This window comes from Notothenia rossii (genome assembly GCF_949606895.1).
Source record: "Notothenia rossii genome assembly, chromosome: 8".
Lineage (NCBI taxonomy): Eukaryota > Metazoa > Chordata > Actinopteri > Perciformes > Nototheniidae > Notothenia > Notothenia rossii.
In genome coordinates, this window is record NC_136906.1 from 56467497 (window position 1) to 56488334 (window position 20838).

The following is a 20838-nucleotide window of genomic DNA, read 5'->3' on the forward strand; positions in this document are numbered from 1 at the left end:
GCTACAGAGGAACTATCTCTGCTCTCATCAGTGCACACACACAGAATGCAGTCACACACAGATGTAGTCATCATGGCCTCATTATAAGCGGGCCAGGCGGAGGCCCCGGGGCCCGGCCCAGCGATCCACCGATACACTGATCATTACACAGAGAGATAGGAAACTACAGGAAGTCCTCGTTACTCACTGCGGTCATGTGTTCTGCTTCAGGACATCAGACTCATGGACTTTAATAAAGCCTCAACGAGACGGAAGACTGAAGGACACATACGCCAGCTCTTGTTTTATTGACTTAACAACCAATCTGTGTGTGTGTGTGTGTGTGTGTGTGTGTGTGTGTGTGTGTGTGTCTGTGTCTGTGTCTGTGTGTGTGTGTGTGTGTGTGTGTGTGTGTGTGTGTGTGTGTGTGTGTGTGTGTGTGTGTGTGTGTGTGTGTGTGTGTGTGTGTGTGTGTGTGTGTGTGTGTGTGTGTGTGTGTGTGTGTGTGTGTGTGTGTCCAGCCTCAGCAGAGTGCAGCTCCCAGCCTCAGGGAAACCTTTTAAGGTAAATATAGCAATGCACTTTGAGTCTCAGCTATCTTCTGATGCACGCTATTGACTGTGTGCGAAGGCATTCTGTGTGTGTGTGCTTTCATGAACACAGAGGGGGTGGCGGGGGGCTGAGGATGAAACTTTGTGGGCTTCTACACCTAGAGGCATCTCTGCAGCGCACTGTTAGCATGGTATATGGAAACAGAACAGACAGCATCACATCTGCAGTAACTGTAATGCTGTGCAGCTTGACCCCACTGACCCAGGAACACACACACACACACACACACAGGATTACTGCAATGCTCTCTTACACAATGCAGTGTTTACGTGCCAAATTAAGAGCACCACTGATCTGACTCAATGCAGCACCCGCCCCCCCCCCAGCTGCAGCTCTATCAGCGAATACTGTTGCTCTCATGGTATTTATTCAGGTGAGATAACGTCTTTGGCTGTACCGAATGTCCCTTTATTTTTACATTGGAAGATTATATTGATATCTGAGAATGACACCTAGAATATCTATCATAGTACCCAAGCGCCATACCTTCAAAAATCATAGCGTTTGTGTATCATTATTATTATATTAATGTGTGTTGTGGTGCTGTTTGGTAACTGCTAAACCGTCACATTAACAAAGGGGTGCCTCCCTGTGTGTGCCATCATGAGAGTGAAAATGTCTGCTGCTGAAGACACGCAGCACGACCTATCCCTGTATCGTCTCCTGTGTGTGTGTGTGTGTGTGTGTGTGTGTGTGTGTGTGTGTGTGTGTGTGTGTGTGTGTGTGTGTGTGTGTGTGTGTGTGTGTGTGTGTGTGTGTGTGTGTGTGTGTGTGTGTGTGTGTGTGTACTCTGTGTCGGCTGTTTACATGCAGGACACACACTCTCTGTGAGCATCGCACTCTCTAATTTCTCTGTGTGCAAACACATCTGGCAGCCTCCAGCTGTTGCCTCCTGCTCTGTCTCCCTGCTTCCTTACAGGAGTCCCAGTTGTACTTCCAATGTGTACAAACATCTGTGCAAACTGTGCGGAGCGTCATGAATACATGCATCAGGGCTTCAGATACCAGAGGTCCCCGAAGGACTTTCAATCTGAGGGAGCTGTCGCCTGGATGCTTCTGGGTTATGGGATGTAATGCAGCAGGATATATAACTTTAGTAACGACAATGGCAGCCCTACACGACCCTGCATGTTGGCCTCTTGTTCTCATTCATAACACTCCGTTCGATGTCTCACTATGGGATGCGCCTCACCGCGGAGCAAACAGAAACATCAATCTCATTACGCCAATCCTGATTGGCTGGTGATCTTGACGTCAGCGTCAGGGAATCCACCCACCCTATAAGTAGCTTGCTTCAGAGCACATCTCGACATATCAGTAGCCGGGCTAGCTTAACAGTCCACAGACTGAACCCAAAGCTAACTTTCGGTCGAGGGGCGCTCACCGGCTACTTTTCTGCTTCGCAAGAAGACTGTTAATACTAACACACCAGTTAGTATTGCAATCTACCTCGACGTTTCTTTCTTCGGAAATAAAGGTAAGGTTTTGATTTTTCAAGCTAGTGACACACCTGTTGCTAGCTTGCCTTCCCTCACTACCGACACCACGGTAGCGAGGAAGTTTTTTCTTTTTCTCTCTCACACCAGAGGAGGGGAAGATAAAAAGGTATTAACACAGTTAATATTCTTTGAGAATAAAATTCTACACCGTCGCTTTTTCTCCGGATTAATGACAGGTGGGGAAAGAATTTTTTCTCAGCAACGCACCTGCTACGAGCAGGTCCTCTCCATGCCGTCACCACGGCGAACAAGACGGACGCTTCTCTCCCTCACACCAGAGGAGTCAGGGACTCTGAGGCTCGGCTCTGCGGCTGCGGATTGAAGATATCAGGCACAGACTCACACCAGGTCTGCTCGTCCTGCATCGAGCTGGAACACCGCCCAGGAGGCTATCAACAACCCCGGCTCGTGCGGGCATTGTGCCCGCTACACCATCAAGAGCCTCCGCCGACGGCTAGCACGCCAAGCTAGCTTGTCGGGAAAGGACCCCCTCATGTCCGCTGATTCGCCGGCTGGCATTCAAGACACGGGGGCGTCCGCCGCAGAGATTGAGCCTCGCACTGTGTTGGTCTGGGGCTCAATAACAGCGGCAGCTGCAGAACCAGAGTCCCATGCCATGTCAGGCTGGGACCCGGTGGCGGCAAGAGACGCGAGAGCGGAGCCCCGCGCTATACCAAGCTGGGGCTCCCAGCTGGACCTCACCATGGTCTCGCCCGTGGAGGATGTCCTGGAGTTGGAATATATGGAGGACGAAGAGGATGCCTCTGAGTTCCTCCTGTCCGACTCGGATGAGCAAGAAGATGATATCTTCGTGTCATCAGCTCAGGCTGCAAAGCCGGGAGCGATGGCTGCTCTCCCGGGCGATAGCGCACCAGCTTCGCCCTGTCTGAGCATGGACCTGCAGGCCGTGTGTCAACGCGCCGCGTCCAGGCTGGACATCCCATTGCCTGAAATGGCCAAGGAGACCTCCAGGTCTCGCTACGAGGGGAAGACTTTGCCCCAAGCAGCGAGGACAAAGAGGCAGCTCCTTCCAGTCTTCCCGGAGATGCTGGACGAGGTATCGGTCTCGTGGAGAGACCGCCCCTTCAGTAATAAGGCCCCAAACCAGGGTGCCTCCTCCCTGGACTGTGACGGTATGGAGAGGCTCGGCCTGCTCCGCATACCGCCCATGGAACCGCTGGTGGCAGCCCACCTCCAACCGAGGCTGGCTCCGACACCAAGCAGGAACCCCATGCTACCGGTGAAGGCAGACCGATTCCAGTCAGCGATGACGGAACGGGCCTATAAAGCTGCAGCGTTGTCCGCCAGGGCACTCAACATTTCCTCACTGCTGACCGCCTACCAGGCGGAGCTCTGCGAGATCCTGTCGAGCAAACCTGGGCCGGCCGTGTGGGATGAGATCGCAGCGATCACGGACATTTGCCTCCGTGTGCAGCGCTGTGCAGTCCAGGCCACGGGCAAAGTCATGGGCATAATGGTGGTACAGGAGAGAGCCAGGTGACTCAACCTGACCAACCTCCCTGCCCGGTTCAAGATACCGAAGCAGCAGAGGCCACAGCCCGCCCCGAGTCCCCAGCCCAGGCAGGAGACGAGGACGAGCTGGACGAGAAAATCTCCGGTTCCGGCAGCAGTTGTTCAGGCACAGCCGACTCAGATTTTCAGTCACCAGTCGAGGAAGAAGAAGTGGGCGGCCTGACAGCCTCCTCTCCTTTCCTCGGTGACAGAGCTGGAAGTTCCCTGTTCCCCAGCTCCAGATGTGTTTTCGGGTTGCCACCATGCCCCCATCTTCCCGCAGCCTCGAGTAATGTCGCAACGCCATCCTCAAATTCGCGCCAGAAGGGAAACAGACTTAATACCAGAGACAGCGAGTTCTGCTATCTGCCTAAGTCACAAAAACACATGTCACAAATACCATTGTTTTCAAATAAACCATTTTTCACTGTCGCATCCAGGCTTCAAGCTGAGGGCGCAGTCCAAAAAAATGAAAAACAAGAAAAACAATAAACAGTCTGTCACCTGTCCCTCTTTTGAGAGCAGCTACGGCCTCTCTCAAAAGGCGGATAATAGACGGGTCTGTGAAGGCACCACCGCCACGCGCATGCGCAGTGCCGGCTGGGGTTATCAACCTGGGGTACCGCCGTGTTCAGACACTAGAGGGCCCCATAACACAACAAATAGAGACTCAGAGGGAAAGAGACGTGACATCTCCGCTCGCTTTAAGGAGCGAAAGGTGTTAGATGCTCACAGCTTCTGCTTGGGTTTTCAAGACAGTAACACGGGGCTACAGGCTCCGATTCGCTGTCACCCCCCCTCGCTTCTTGGGCATTCTGTATTCACAAGCCCGGGGAGAGTCAGCCCATATTCTGGAGCGAGAGATTCTCTCGCTACTAGAAAAGAAGGCTATATCTATAATACCCACCGAACAGAGTCAGAGTGCCTTTTATTCCAAGTATTTCCTCGTTCCCAAATGGGGAGGGAACGCAATTCGGCCAATACTAGATTTGAGAGCTCTGAACAAATATCTGAAAAGATACAAATTCAGAATGCTCACTCACACATCTCTGCTACGTCTCGTGCGACAAAACGACTGGTTTACATCAGTCGATCTGAAAGATGCGTATTTCCACATCCCAGTATATTACCCACAGAGTACTTCCCTTCGGTCTGTCTCTCAGTCCAAGAGTGTTTGTGCGATGTACGGAAGCCGCGATAGCCCCGTTAAGACAACAGGGTATTCGCCTGGCAACCTACCTGGACGACAGGCTGCTTCTCGCACAGTCGGAACAGGAGGCTATTACGCAGACAAATATCCTCGTAAAACACCTGCTCGACCTGGGTTTCATAATAAACACAGAAAAGAGCATGTTGTCCCCAGCCCAGACTGTACTCTTCCTGGGTCTACATCTGAACTCGGTGCCCTTTACAGCCCGCCTGTCAGCGGAAAGAGTGAAAGCTTTCAGAGCTTGCCTCGCTCATTTCTGGCTGCGCAAATATGTTCTCTTCAGATCGTGTCTGCGGTTACTGGGGCTCATGGCGTCAGCCATCCTGGTGGTACGAGTGGGATGCTTACACATGAGGGAGTTTCAGCGCTGGGTAGCCGCCCTCAGACTAAACCCCGCGCGTCATGGCGCGCGGAGAGTGATGGTCACTGTGAAATGTGTAATGGCACTGCGCCACTGGCTGCACCCGACTTTTCTAGTACGGGGCGTGCCTATGGGTGCTGTCCTATCGCGGAAGGTGGTCACCACAGACGCATGTCTGACGGGCTGGGGAGGTATTTACGAAGGTCGACCGGTGAGGGGTCTCTGGAGCAGAGACCTCCAGCGGTCGCACATAAATTACCTGGAGCTTTTAGCGGTGTTCCTCACCCTGAAACGCTTTCTGCCTTTTCTCTCAGAGGACACCATGTCCTCGTGAGGACGGACAATACGACCACAATATCGTATATAAACCATCAAGGGGGTTTGCGTTCTCTCCAGTTACACATGCTGGCACGCAAACTGATCTTGTGGAGCTGCGGTCGTCTCCTCTCTCTGAGAGCGACGCACGTACCTGGAGTGATGAACCTCGGGGCAGACCTGCTGTCCAGAGGTGTACCACTGTATGCAGACTGGACTCTACATCCAATGGTTGTGAGTCAGCTGTGGGTGCGGTAGATCTGTTCGCATCAAAAGAAAATGCTCATTGTCAGGTGTTCTTTTCAATGCGCGATCTAAACGCACCGTTAGGCGTGGACGCGCTCGTGCACGTTTGGCCTCCGGTCCTCCTGTACGCGTTCCCACCCCTGGCTCTGATACCCCCAACTCTGGCCAGAGTGAGAGAACAGCGCCACACACTGATCCTGATAGCTCCGCACTGACCTGCAATGTACTGGCTGGTGGAGATTTATCAGCTGCTGTGCGGACAGACGTGGCAGCTCCCCCTACGCAGGGACATACTGTCTCAGGCGGGGGGGACGATCTTTCACCCACACCCGGAGCGCATGGCCCTATGGGCCTGTCCCGTGAGTGGTACAATCTGAATACAGTGGGTCTCCCGCAGAAGGTGATAAACACTATTCAGAGTGCAAGAGCTTCCTCCACCAGGTTTCTCTATGACTGTAAGTGGTGCCTTCAAAAAGGGCACACCTCTTTTCAATGTCCTGTTGGGGTGATTTTATCATTTCTACAGGACCTAATTGATAAACACAGAGCTTTTTCTACAATCAAAGTGTACCTGGCTGCTATTGCTGCATGCCATGTGGGCTTTGAGGGTAAGACGGCTAGCCAACATCCTTTGGTCTGCCGTTTTATGAAGGGAGCTCGCAGGCTCCTCCCTGTTTCCAGGTCACTGGTGCCCTTATGGGATTTGACAGTGGTTTTAGATGGGCTCACTCGACCTCCATTTGAATACCTGGAAGGAGCTGACATGAAGCACCTGTCGCTGAAGACAGTGCTGTTACTGGCCCTAGCATCCGCCAAGCGAGTCAGTGATATTCATGCACTCTCTGTACATCCTTTGTGCACTCAGTTTGCCCCGGGGCAAACGAGAGTGTTGCTAAAGCCCAACCCTGCCTTTATACCTAAGGTGGTTGGTACATGTACCCCAATTGACATTGAGGCATTTCCTCCGCCGCTGTGTTCCTCCAGGAAACAGCGGCCGAATTTGCTGTGACCAGTTTGTGCTTTACGCACCTATATGGACAGGTCAAAAGAGTTTCGTTGTAGTGACCAACTCTTCATATCCTGGGCTAACCCTCAGAAGGGCAAGCCCGTTACCAGGCAACGGCTCTCCCACTGGATTGTGGAAGCGATTACTTTGGCCTATGCGAGTCAGGGTTTGAAGGCACCTACGGGTCTGCGTGCTCATTCGACTCGTGGTCTGGCTACATCCTGGGCTTTGTTCAAGGGTGTTTCCATCCAGGACATTTGTGCAGCGGCGAGCTGGTCCTCGCCTCTCACTTTTGTCCGCTTTTACATGCTAGACGTCTCTGCTCCTAGTGTGGCCCGAGCAGTGCTGGGCACCTTGTTGAGTCAGAGCTCTACCTGTTAAGTTCTGGTTGGTTTCGTGATTTTCGAGATAAGCTTGTCTGGCAATACGGGAACTTCAATATCCCATAGTGAGACATCGAACGGAGTGTTATGAATGAGAACTATAGGTTACTCACGTAACCCCAGTTCTCAGAGTAACATGTAGAGAGATGTCTCACCAGACGGCCCTCCTTGCTAAGGTGAAGCGAGAAGAGGTGTTTATTTTTGAATGACGCTGCGACGTGGTGCAAGCTACTTATAGGGTGGGTGGATTCCCTGACGCTGACGTCAAGATCAACAGCCAATCAGGATTGGCGTAATGACATTGATGCTTCTGTTTGCTCCGCGATGAGGCGCATTCCATAGTGAGACATCTGTAAATGTATGATGCGGTGTTATCACCATATGGTGTTATTGTCTTCTACCATCTAGAATAGAATAGAATCATTTAATGTCATTATACATGTACAATGAGATAATAAATGCTTCTCCCTTTCAAGGGTGCCATCAAAACAAAAAAACATCACAACATAAGACAACAAATACACGCAGCATACATACTTAGGAATAAAAGGAATGAGGAATAAAGTGCAGTAATTATTTCCAGGAGTATAACAATAAAATCTGTAATGTAATAAATAATAATAATAGTATGTGTTTATAATAATAATAATAATAATAATAATAATAATAATAATAATAATAATAATAGTAATGATGTATATGTACAGTCACATTTATGATGATTAAGAGGTATGATTTCAGGTGTTAAGAGGAATGATGGCTCTTGGGAAAAAACTGTCTTTGAGTCTGTTTGTTTTGGATTGTATACACCTGCAGCGCCTGCCGGAGGACAGCCGGTTGAACAGGTGAAAGCCGGGGTGTGAACTGAGTCTGGCAATGCAAAAACATTCCCTCTCTGTCTCTGTGGCAGAAACACTCATACATCTATTCATCATCACATCCCGTCTGGACTACAGCAATCCAGAACTCTGCCCCAGGCTTCTCCCCCGCACCAAGCCATGCCAACACATCACCCCCACCCTCATCCACCTCCACTGGCTTCCGGTCAAGCTCCGGGTTTAGTACAAAACACTCCTCCTCCTCACGTACAAGTCCCTCCATGCCCTCGCCTCCCAGTACTTATCCGACCTCCTCCATCCCTACACCCCCTCTCGGAGTCTGCGGTCCTCAGACACGGGCCTGCTCTCCATCCCCCGCTCTCGCCTCCGAACTGTTGGGGACAGGGCGTTCAGTGTTGCAGCCCCCACCCTCTGGAATGCACTTCCTGCAGAGATGCGTAATGCTGCCTCCCTGGACATCTTCAAGTCATCCTTAAGAACTCACCTGTTCGCCCTGGCTTTCGGGCCCCAGCCCTTTCTTGGTCCCCCGGCTTCCTTTAGGCCTTGTTTGCCCTTTGATTGTCTGTTTGTTTTGTTTGTCCACCATGTACAGCGACCTTGGGTCCCTTGAAAGGCGCAGCTATATAAATATCATTTATTATTATTATTATTATTGTATATATACAGATACTGAACATATATTCTACATTTCTACCATCCCTTATAAATCCTGTTTCCTTCTGTCAAGAAGGAGAGACATTTACAGGTGATGTGATGTGATGATATCAATGTGCATGCAGACAAGCTGAGCTAGTGTTAGGCTACAACAAAGGGAACTCACAAAATATTTCAGACATGCAAGTGAAATCTATTTTGTGCCCAAAGCAGATTTCATAAGTTATAAATAATGTACGAAATGATATTGGGAATGATAAGTGGAATGCAGCACAGGCTGCAGATGATGATGATTGGTTCAGTTGAAACCTCATGAGAAGCTTCTGGTCCTCACCTGGTAGGGGCAGGGGATGTGGTAGTCCCGACACTGCTCCTGGACCCAGGTGGTCTCCCAGATGCTCCGGTAGCTGTTCTCGTAGAGGTAGCAGGCCAGGACCACCAGCAGGGGGACCAGGTAGAGCACGGAGAACACGGCGATGCGGATCATGAACTTCACCAGCTTCTCCTGGTTCTCCTTCTCCAGAGGGATCTCCATGCGCACGCGGTTCAGAGCGGCGATGCCTGCCAGCAGCAGCGCCACGCCCACCTGCCACAATGAGAGGGGGGGGGGGGGGGATGCTTTCACTCAGATTGAGAAGGAGATCATGGCGTACAGACTTGATCTGTTACCATTAGATTATAAATGACTCTTTTATTTGTATTTAGACACTACAGACCTGTGGTGTAGCCACCATTTCAAATGTTGGATGGGTTCGATAGGTGAGATACACCGTGCTGAACTCCCTGTGTGGGTTGTAGGTGCTGCAGCGCTGTGCCACTCACACGTCTCAATACATGTCAGAACGCTTGGTGAACATAGCTATTCTTTTCTAGATCTTGGTACCAAAGAATGAAATGCAGGTGGACTTTAGATGTTATGATACCTCTTGGTACTTTTTGGAACCAATACCCAGCCGTGCACTTTGGTGTACTGCTGATTCATTCAGAATCAATATCTTAGTCATACCAATACAACACTGCATATTGTGATATACATGTAGTATAATGAATAGCACTGTGCACATTTTACTTTAACTTCACATTTTTATATCAATATTTGTATTTTTAGCATGTATTACACATGTTGCCTTTATCCATTTCTTTATATACTGTAGATACTTGTTTTTCATTTCATTTTTTTTTGTATCTTTAAATGCACATCTTATTTGAACTTGTTTATTTTGTATTATCAATAAATGTATTATTTTTGTTTTGTTTTATTGATATCATTTTAAGATGGAGCCACTGTCACCAAACAAAGTAAGTATTCTGCATATCATTCAGACTAAAATTGAATCTATAAATAGAAAAGATCTCACTGCATGTGTAACACTCGTCCTCACCACTACATCCAGTCCCAGAGGGGCGATCAGGAACCAGCGCAGCGCCGTCAGGTTGTACAGCCCCACGAAGCAGACCCCGCTGATGCTGTCCCCCTCGATCTTGTTCATGGCGAGCAGCGTCACGGTGAGGACCCCCGGGATGCCCCAGGCGCAGGCGTGGAACAGGAGCGCCTTCTTCTCTATGGCCTCGCTGCCCCACTTGGGAACAGCAGCCAGGAACCAGGTGATGGTCAGGATGACCCACCACACACTGCCCGCCATGGTGAAGAAGTACAGCACCATGAAGAGGAGGGTGCAGGCCTGGGGCAGAGACCATGGAGGGTCAGTACCAAGGACCGGGCAGTGGAGAAACAGCATCAGAACACACAGAGACCTCTTACCTTGTTATGGGAGCCCTGGGTCACGGTGGCAGCCCTGAACCTGCCGGGACTGGCTGCGTTACAGGACACGTTGTCCTCCAGCAGGAAGCCCAGGAAGAACACCAGGGACACCATCATGTAGCACACCGCGTAGAAGATGATGGGGCGCTCCGGGTAACGGAAGCGCGACATGTCGATGAGGAAGGTGAGGAAGGTGAAGAGGGTGGCGGACAGACAGACGATGGACACCACCCCGATGAAATAGCGGGCGAACGCCAGCTCCTCACGCGTAAAGTACATGTTGGAGCAGGGGGGGGAGCAGTCTCGGACCCCTAGGAAGGAGTAGCCCAGCTCGGGGTTGATTTTGAGTTCTCTGGGACACCAGAAGCCGTAGTCCCTCTGGACGGAGATGGGGGAGTCGGTGGAGTCTGAGCTGGACAGCAGGTCCACGGGACGGGGGTACGACTCGTCACAGTCCGGGAACCTGAAGGAGTCAGAGGGGGGGGGGAAGATTACTCACACTGCCAACAATATATTATACATTTAGCATTTGAAAGATTCTAAAGATTGATGAATACATTGGTCTGGTGATTACAGGGCGCTTCAATAAAGAAGAAGAAGAAGTTCAATTTGCACAGGCGCCTCACTATGACTTCAAACGTCTCCGGGAAAAATCACCCGTTTAAGTGTTTATTCGATTATTTGTATCTCTTAATCACATTATCCCAGCTCCGGGAAGCAGCTGAATACCTTCAAGTTTTATTCAATAAGAATATAGTAGGCAAAGAGATAAAGAAAGTAGTACTCAGATGACATAAATACACCCTTCTAATGCAAGGCTCTACTAAAGTCAAATAAGCTTTTTATACCACGCTCTTTCCTTTGAAGACATATTTTTTTGCCTAACCTTGTCTCTGGCATTCAAACACAACAGGGTATATTTGCCTTTCCCACCTAATTGGATTGACTGCATCTCCTCATTCCCACTGGATTAGGGACTGTATGCTGTATATACTGTATATATACATGTATATATATATTTATAAAACGGACAAGTCAAATCAAGCAATCTGATTGGTTCTTAGCCGTGATATACTGAGCGTATACCACGGGTAGAATTGTAAGTTACTTTTCAAAACAAGTCAGTATCCCTCCGAGTCTGAGAAAAACAGTATACAGTTGGGCTGAAACCGGAACAAGAAAGCAGCGAAGAAGTAACGGGGCAGAAACCCTTCTTTTTACGCAGCGGTCCAGACATAGACATCAAACGGCAAAACATATTCAGTGTGCAGTTCCTTTGGCATTAGGGCAGGGATATCTAGATACTTTCCAAGGTTTGACATAATGAATTGTGCTACTTTTAAAGCAAGCAATGATGTTTTCAAATCTGTAATCAAAGAGGTCCGCAAAAACGCTATCGACCAATCAGATTGCTTGATTTGACTTGTCAGTTTTATAAATATATTTACATTTCTTCCTTTACGAAACAAACTTACAAAGCATGAGATGGAAACATTTAAGATTAACTTCGACCTCCGGAGGGGTCTTACTATGGAGGAGTGGATTGAGCAGTGCCGATCTCCAGAAGAAAAAAAAGCACCTAAACGATGGCATGCAGAGCTACGTGAAGAGCAGGTAGACCAACTGGAAAAGTACCACCATTGAAAAGCTTTCTGATGAGGGTCTTGAAAAAAAGCAGAGAAATGATGACCGTTAGTGGCCACAGGTGCAAAAGCTCTCTCCAGAGCTACTGGAAGCCCAATCTCGGGGACCGGAGAAAGTGGAGCAATATTCTCGCCACGCCAAGCAACAGCCTCGAACAACCTCAACCTATACAAGTGACCACGTAAGCCATGCTACTGATGCTGGACAGGTTTTCAGTGGCTGCACAATAAACGGCAACATACACATTAATGTAAATAAACAGCCAAATAATGGATCAACGCCCTCTGTCTAATATGTTCGCTAGCTGTTAGTGTTGTTGCATAGCAACCACCTCGCTCTATGTTTCGTGCAGAAGGCAACGGAGGGACTATTTTATTTTGAACATCATTATTTACCAATAAAAACGATTTAAATTAGAGTGTGTATTTTTCTTTCATATTGCCACACTTGGTAACCGTTTTATAAAAGCAATAGCTCACTTCAGGCCGTGATATATGCTCATTATATCACAGCTAAGGGGCGTGGTTCGGCCCGACGCGAAGCGATATAGTGATATAATGAGCATATACCACGGCCTGTCGTGAGCTATTGCTTAAATATATAAAGCATGCATTAGAATAGATACTCCACAATATAAGGCTCTTCTTAAGAACATGTACAGTATAGTATTTCTGAATAACGGCTTCTTAGTACAGTAGGTGAACAGGATTCTTCCAACTGTAAAACGACTGTGTCATATCTGTCCTTGTGGAGATATTGTATATTGTCATAATGATTTTTCATTCTTAACAATTTGTTTTGATGTAGTTATGTCACTTTTGATGTTTTGCTGTTTGTATTCTCAGGTCTCACCACTTGTTTGGTTGACTGAATCAATGATCTGGCAGCAGAACTCATTGACCCGCAATGATGTTTGAAAAAAATGTAATTGTTAAGCAGCCAGTTGTCTTTCTAAAAGCATGGTATTCCTCTATGCCACATTTCTGTGGTTCAAATGAATGACACGTACATCTAACTCGGTTGCTGCATTACTCCTCTGTTTAAATGACAGAGATACATCCGGGGGGAAGTGATTCTTTCTGATGTACCCACCTGGTGCACTCCATCTCCTGCGGCCAGCTGACCCCGAACATGTCCATGAGCTTGTAGCAGTCGCTCCTGGCCTGCAGACAGAGGCGGCGGCAGGGCAGAGTCATGCGGCCGTACTCGGTGCACACGGGGGCGTAGAGCGCACACAGGAACATCCTGAGGTCCGGAGAGCACTGCAGGTTCACCATGGGATGGAACGGCTGCAGGGGGACACAGAGGGGAGGACATGTGAGTGAACATAAATCACACCAGATGAGACCAAGCCAGAGAGTTCCTCCAACTTCACAGTGAGGGTCTAAGCAGGCACAAAGAGATCAGTGGAGCATATCTCTGACACTTTCTGGAGATGAGTCCATCAAAACAACTCTGGCCTCTTTCCTAATAATCCCCTCCACCCCCCACGATATCAGTCCCCCACCCCTTGATGGAGTTCTTCCATCTCCTCCTTTCCTCCAACCAGCGACCCCCACCATTTTAAACACACACACACTGCTGCTGACAAGGCCTTTGTGTTGCAGGGAGGACCACGCTGTGATTGACTGACACCCTGCGCTAACACTCGTACACACATGAGCCAACAGAAGTATATTATTTACATGCAAACACACCCACGCAGCAGCACAATAATAGCCTCACACACATCAACTGAGCCAAGAGGCGTTGGGAGAGCAGGAAGCATCCGTGGGACACGTTATGAATATGCAAATGTTTCAGGAAGAGTGTGTATATGGGTTTGTGTGTGTGTGTGTGTGTGTGTGTGTGTGTGTGTGTGTGTGTGTGTGCGTGCGTGCGTGCGTGCGTGCGTGCGTGCGTGCGTGTGCGCGCGTGCGTGTATGTATCTATGTGTGTGTGTGTGTGTATGTATGTGTGTGTGTGTGTGTGTATTGTTGAATAAAGAGAGCATGGTTCTGTGCGCATGGATTTACATGCACCTCTGTGTTGTTGTGTGTTACTGAAAGGCCTGCAGCCATACCCAAGCTAGTCAGACACATGCTCCTCCTCCCCCGAAATGTAAAGACAGAGGTCTGTGACAGACAGGGAAGGGGGAGAGAGGGTGAGAAGAGAAGACAGGCAGGGGGCAATTTGTCTCTGTGTTTGTTAGGGGGGTGGATGTTAAGTATCACTGCGAGTTATTTTTACCATGTTGTTCAGTGTACATTAAAGGAGCCCTATAATGCTACTCTTCAGGTGTATGTCAGTATGTTGTGCCTCTACAGTGATGTGTCTCCATGCTTTTATATTCCAAAAGCTCTTTGTTGTTCTCGTACTCCCTGTGCTGCGGCACCTCTTTTCACCCTCTGTCTGAAACCAGAGCCCAGTCTGCTCTGATTGGTTAGCTGGCCGGCTCTGTTGTGATTGGTCAACCGCTTATAGATGTCCTTTACTTATCCTATCACATACAATGTGTTAGAGCGATAGCCAATAGAAGCGCGAGTGTTACAGTGTGATGTCACGATGTTGTCTAAGTAAACAAAGGAGTCCAATGGAGGTGTGTCAGGCAGGGGGGATTTTAGCTTTTGGACACGTACATTTAAAAAAAACGTACTACAGGAAAGGGAAAACCCCAAAAAGCATAATAGGGCTTCTTTGAACAGAGATAAAGACATATGGACAGGAAGAACCCAATGTAGCTCTCTGTGTATTTTTAATGATGCTTTCAAAGTTTGAAAATCGTAAAATTCTGGCGGGATTGAAGCAGTGATGGAGCGATGGAGTCAAAGGAGCAGCTGGGGTTTAAACAAAGACACATAAGGCTATGTTTACACCTATCACTAGAGTACTTATCCTCTTCTGACCCTAATGTAAGCTTAGAAAAACTCAACACATCTGAACCACGTTTAAATTGGATTTTGGGTTAAAACTGATCAAATTCCCTATAATCCTACATGTAACACACGGTAAACAGCACACAGCTTTAGAAATGAACAATGGCTACAGCATCATTTGAGCTTAGAATGCAGCAATGCATCATGGGCCAGAGATGGAGGGTTTGCTACCTGAAGAAATGTGAGCAGAATATTCTAATGTGTCCACATCAGCATATTTGATCCTGGAAGCCTGTTTGCCTGCCACCCACATTGGATGTCTTTATGTCAAAAGGATTATAATGGGTGTTAAAGCACAAAGCAGCCACATCTATGCAGCTTTTGTCATCCCCTCGTTCATATCACTTTTCAGGCGAGACAGACATATGGGCTTTGAGGTAATCAGTCACTTCCTTTGTGAGGGATCAGCGATGGGATGGTAACGGTAATAAAAGGACTTCTATTTAAACGTGGAATCCATATTGATTCATATGTATTTTCAAAGCCAGAGGAACAACTTAGGTGACTTACACAGGGTCGGCTGTCATATCTGAGATCTATCAACCGCTCAATCGTGTAATTTCTGTACAAATGGAGGCATCACGTTTCATTGAGCACCACTGTATCGTAGCATGCTGCGAGTCAGAGCTATCTATTAGGCATAAACACTTCAGCTGTGAGAAGATCCACCTTGACATGTTACTGCAGACACACAGCATCAGACGCACTGTGCTGCAGCACACTCATCAAAGGCTAGGAGAGTTCCACCAACATTAGTCCTAATCTTCCAATTATTTGTATTTATTATATATATTTGTATGTATTTATCCAATAATTGTATTTTTAATTTTAATTTAATCTTGAAATGTTTTGTTTTGTCTGACTGACAGTCCCAAACCGAAATACCTTCAGTTTCATATAATAGATATTTAAGAAAACCAGCAGATATTCACACAAAAAACAATAATTGCTGATTCATTTTTTGTCTATTAATCGATTGATTCATTGATAAATTGCTTTAAAACCAATCCACATAATAACCCTTAAGTCAATAATGAAGTGACCAATGTCAGTCTCCAAAGAAAAACAACAGTTGTATGAAAGTTTGACCTACGAATTTGCCAATCACGAAGTGTTTCACTTTTGCATCAATAACCTAAGTTAAAAATAAAAGTATGCACTTAAAGTGAAATAATAAAATATCTAAAAACACATGAACATTTACAGAAACACAAACTACATCAAGAAAAAAAGATATTGAGATTGTGAATTTATGGCCATTACAGAATCATTATAAAGACACAATTCAAATATCTTTAGATTTCTACATTTCAGGCACAGCATTGTCAGAGAAACAGAGAGGAATGTAAGACCGTCTCTGGAGAAATAATCCTGAGTTTCCCCAGCTCTGCCATGGTGCTACTGTGCCTCTCTCTGGCTCTCTGTGCTTGCTGTTGCCAGTGTGCGGTCCTGTGACTCCTATTACTTCATCCACAGTGCCCTGTCAGCGCTGGTTAACCACTCAAACATGATCTAATGCAGCTAAAGTGAGCTTGCATCTTCACTCTCCCACTCCGCTTCCCGCAGGCTACAGATATGCACCATAGAACACAATGTACTTTACACGGCATGGCATGGGAGACGGTTGAATAAATATATAGGCTACAGGAAGTGATGATCTACTAGGGGAGCCCTCAGCCTCGGTTCATATTCATCCCTCTCCCTATTCATCATGCTTCTCTTTTTTTTCTATTTTCACACTGCTCCATCACCAGCCCCTGTCCCACCCCTCCTCCATCTCTTCAGAATCTCCATGCGGCCATTTTATCACTGTCAGCCCATCATGCTAGCCGTTGAGGGCCGGACTGCTGCTGCTGGTGGCTGATGGGACATATGGCTGGGCGCAGCTTTCCCCACACAGAGCAGTGTCTCGAGGCCCTGCGGAGCCCCCACAGTCTCCATGGGGATTTGATGTTAATGGCCACACTGGAAACAGCTGGTGGAGCGCTGGTCCGGTGAATGGCCAGAGGTTGGTCATGGCGCCGTGTTAGGGACAATCAGGCGTGTAATACTCGGCTCCGTAGAGCACTAGAGGGGTGGTATGCTAATGTGATTTCAGCTTCTATCCCCACTGCTACAGTCATTACGTATTCATGAGAGTTTCTTATGGGGACTTTTGATCTCTGAAAATGTGGAATAATATGTCACTGTGGAAATAGCAAGCTCACACACAGTCAGATGTGTCAGTTAGAGGAGCAGTGGATTCTGGTCAACATCAATCCATGGGTAGGTATACGTGACACACTTATTATGACTTATACATACAGAAAAAGTAGTTTTTAACATATTGATTCAATTCAATTTCAAATATGAATGAGTGCTGTGTGGGCTGCTGCCTAGTACTGGGGATCAGTTCTTACGGTGTTGGAAAGAGGTTCAAATCCAGCCCCTCTATCTGCCGCTCTCAAATGCATCTCTCTGGTACGGCTAAATTGGGAAAAAATTATATTGGAATACAAAATATTTTAACAAAATAAATGGTTACAATAAGCCAATACGGAGGGTGACTAGGGGTAAATGAGAAGTGTTTCCTGATAACTGACAGCTTAAATATATGAAACACCCAAGACTGAAATGTCTTACAAACCGACGCAGGGGTGCCCACACTTTTTCAGCTTGGGAGCTACTTTTAAAATCCCCAAGCCCAAATGACCTACCTACAGGGCCGCCCCTGCCCAATCTGTGTCGCGAGCGCAGGGGGGGGGGGGGGGTAGTAGACTAAACGGCGGATAAACTGTGGCGCGCTTACAATAATTGCGCCGCATAAGCGCATAATAGTGCGCCACATTTGCGCTTCAGATGAGGAGGTGAGGCCCCCTCAGAACTGCGTGAACCCGTATGGCACAATACAACTCAGACTGGCTTACTTATATATATTTTTTTAATGCCATGCAATCTACCCACACTACCTTTGCGATTGACCAGTCGTGAAAACGAAAACTGAAGAAAAAAATACAAAAAAGAGAGCTGGATGATGCACGTAGACAGATGGCTGTTTTCTGCTAAAGTGTCATAGCAAGAAGAAACGTTTTTTTCTTTAAACAACATGTAACACTTACAAATAAATGTAGGAAGAACTATCTCTCCATCCATCAGAAGAAGCTATATGTTCCCCAGTCCTGTCTTACTTTATATTTGACTGCATTGTAAACAGTATTCTTTACAGTAGACATTTGACACAAGTGTACCAGTCAGACATGACCATATGAGAGGGAGACAATAAGTCAGCTGAAACAGATTGTATTCCTTACACCAGAGTTTCTACTGCTATATCATTCTGTGGCAGAGAGTACTGACCAACGCTTGTTTACTGTAGTGAATTGCATCAGCCCTGTTGCCTTCCCTGATATGTGAATGGTCTCTGATGAAGCGGCACATATCAGCTTTGAGACTGGAAACCACTGGGCTGATTTAGCGTGTCTAATAACTACTGAAATCTTTCACAAACTGCAATGAGGAAAACATTGGGGGATATTATTTGAAATCAGATTTATTTTGGCATGCAGTCCAATGTGGTTAACATGCATGAGTTTACCTGATGTGTCATTTTGCATATATTTGCATATTTTAGTTTTAATCCCCAGCCTTTGATGGGCGCAGAAAAACAGCGTTGACCTTAGTTTCACCTCGCCGGTTTTTTTAGATTACCCGGCGTGTTTTGAATCAAATCAAGATATTAAATATTAATACGGCCTATTCATATGAAGTCATCCGAGGGTGGCCGCATGTATCGCCTAATGCTAAAGTAATTAGTTTTTAATGAAGGCTCGGGGTCTGCTGCTGAGATGTTAGTGACTGATGAATTGCTGACAAAGAAGCCCACCGAGGCCAACTGGTCTGTGTTGAGTCTCTCTTTTAGAAATACCTCTCGGTCACCTCTCCTCCCCTCACCCCCCTCTCTGCTTCTGACCCTTTCTCTCCCCCTTTTCTCCTCTGCTGCCATTCCAATTCTCCACATTTCCAAGCTCAGCGCCATGGAGACGAGTGATGCATCACCAGGGCGGAGGAAGAGGAGGGAGGAAGGGAAGGAAGAAGAGGGAGGAGAGCAGGGTTCGAGGGGGTCAGGGTGCGGGGCGGAGGGGACCACCTCCCGGGAGGCAAGAAAGCCTCTGCTGCCTTTGTTAACAGCACAATTGGGACTGTTTCCTGGGCAACGGGTGAGCCCTGCACAGGGGGAGGGGGAGGACAAAAGAGTAAGGGGGTGAGGAGGAGGCAGGGGGGGGGGGTTGGGTGAGAGAGTGGGGAAGAGAGGAGAGAAGAGGGATGGGTCGGCCGAGTCAGCCGTGTCATTCACCGCTAAGAAATGTTTGAAAACCTTGCGCTGTGACAGTGTGTTAACGTCCTTTTACACACACACACAGACACACACATAGACACACACACACACACACACACACACACACACACACACACACACACACACACACACACACACACACACACACACACACAAACACACACACACATACACTCAGAAAGGTTGTTGTGGACCAGCGACTTGCTCTCTCTTCGTGCTCCTCTTTCAGTCCACTGCCAATAAACACGGTGTTGGACATTAAATAAAACAAGAGGCTCCTTTATAGCCTGGGTCACGCTGAGTAGGATTTATCAGACCATGTTGTGTCTGTGTGTGAGTGTGCGAGTGTGTGAGTGTGTGAGTGTGTGAGTGCTAAGCTGGGATACATCTTCACTAGCTACCACATTGGGTAATGGGTATGTTAAAAGGTGTACTTTTTAGTTGACTGCAGCACATTTTAACAGACTTGGAACCTTCAAAAAGCTTTATCAGCCTTTTACTGAAACTCTCTCTCTCTCACACACACACACACACACACACACACACACACACACACACACACACACACACACACACACACACACACACACACACACACACACACACACACACACACACACACATCCCAGCTCCTCTTTAAAAATCCATTCACAAAGCATGGGTGGAGTATCTGGGTTTTTGTACACAGCAGCTGTAACATGACACAGTTTATCTGAATGCGTTGTAAACCTGAGACAAGGGGCTGATTTAAGGACCTGAAAGGAGGAGGAAATGAGTGCAAGTGGGTCAGGGCAGATTAAAAACAGACCATTGTGCCACTGCGCTGCATTCACACACAATAAATGCGACTAATACTGTGTAAAGCTGAAATCAAGATGACCGGGAAAAGGCTCGGCCATGATTATTCTTCAATTGTGCCAACATAGTTAGATAACTAATGCAGATTTCTGCACTGGGGACAAAATAACAAGGCTTGTTATAATGGACACTGGATGTCCACTAAGACAACATTCTGGGTTTTGGCGTCCTGTAAACAAACCCCTCTTATCAACCTAATTGAATGAATACCTTCAGTTGGCCCTGACCTTTGCCTGTCCCATCCGGCCCCAAAGAAGTACTCAAGCAGTTCCTGTTCTCGTTATTTGGACCAGGACAGTAAAGGTGGTTCCAAAAAGAAAAAAAGCAATTTTTCCTCTATTTTATTATGATACATTAAAGGCCGAATATCTGTGATGGCATGCTGAGGTTCAAAGCTTCAAAAAATGTTCAGCATTTACTATGTCTTCTGGAAGCTGTACAATAAAGCTCAAGGCAAAGCCAACTTTCCAATATATAATACATTTGAATTGACAATTCATAGAACATTAAGTATGTAATGCTTTCTGTATGTGATTCTGTGCTTTGCAGCCATTACTCATACACTGTCTATCTCTCAACACAACAAGCGCCAACACCACACGGTAGTTCTTTCTAAATGTTTTACTCAGAAGAACAAGCATTCGGAATAATTAATCAATAACAGAATAATGATTCATGACATTCATGTCCTCTCCCCGCAAAAAAAT

General features: G+C 47.2%; 1 protein-coding gene across 1 annotated transcript in view; it reads right to left on the reverse strand.

The window, feature by feature from the left end:
• The window catches only part of fzd3a (frizzled class receptor 3a), a 32781-nt gene that overhangs the window by 5429 nt on the left and 6514 nt on the right, over positions 1–20838 (reverse strand). Inside the window, exons 3-6 of the mRNA XM_079644652.1 lie at positions 13115–13311; positions 10379–10841; positions 9999–10298; positions 8951–9202 (exon numbers count right to left, since the gene is read on the reverse strand). Of these exons, the coding sequence (XP_079500778.1) occupies positions 8951–9202; positions 9999–10298; positions 10379–10841; positions 13115–13311 (1212 nt within the window). The remainder of the gene's footprint in view (positions 1–8950; positions 9203–9998; positions 10299–10378; positions 10842–13114; positions 13312–20838) is intronic.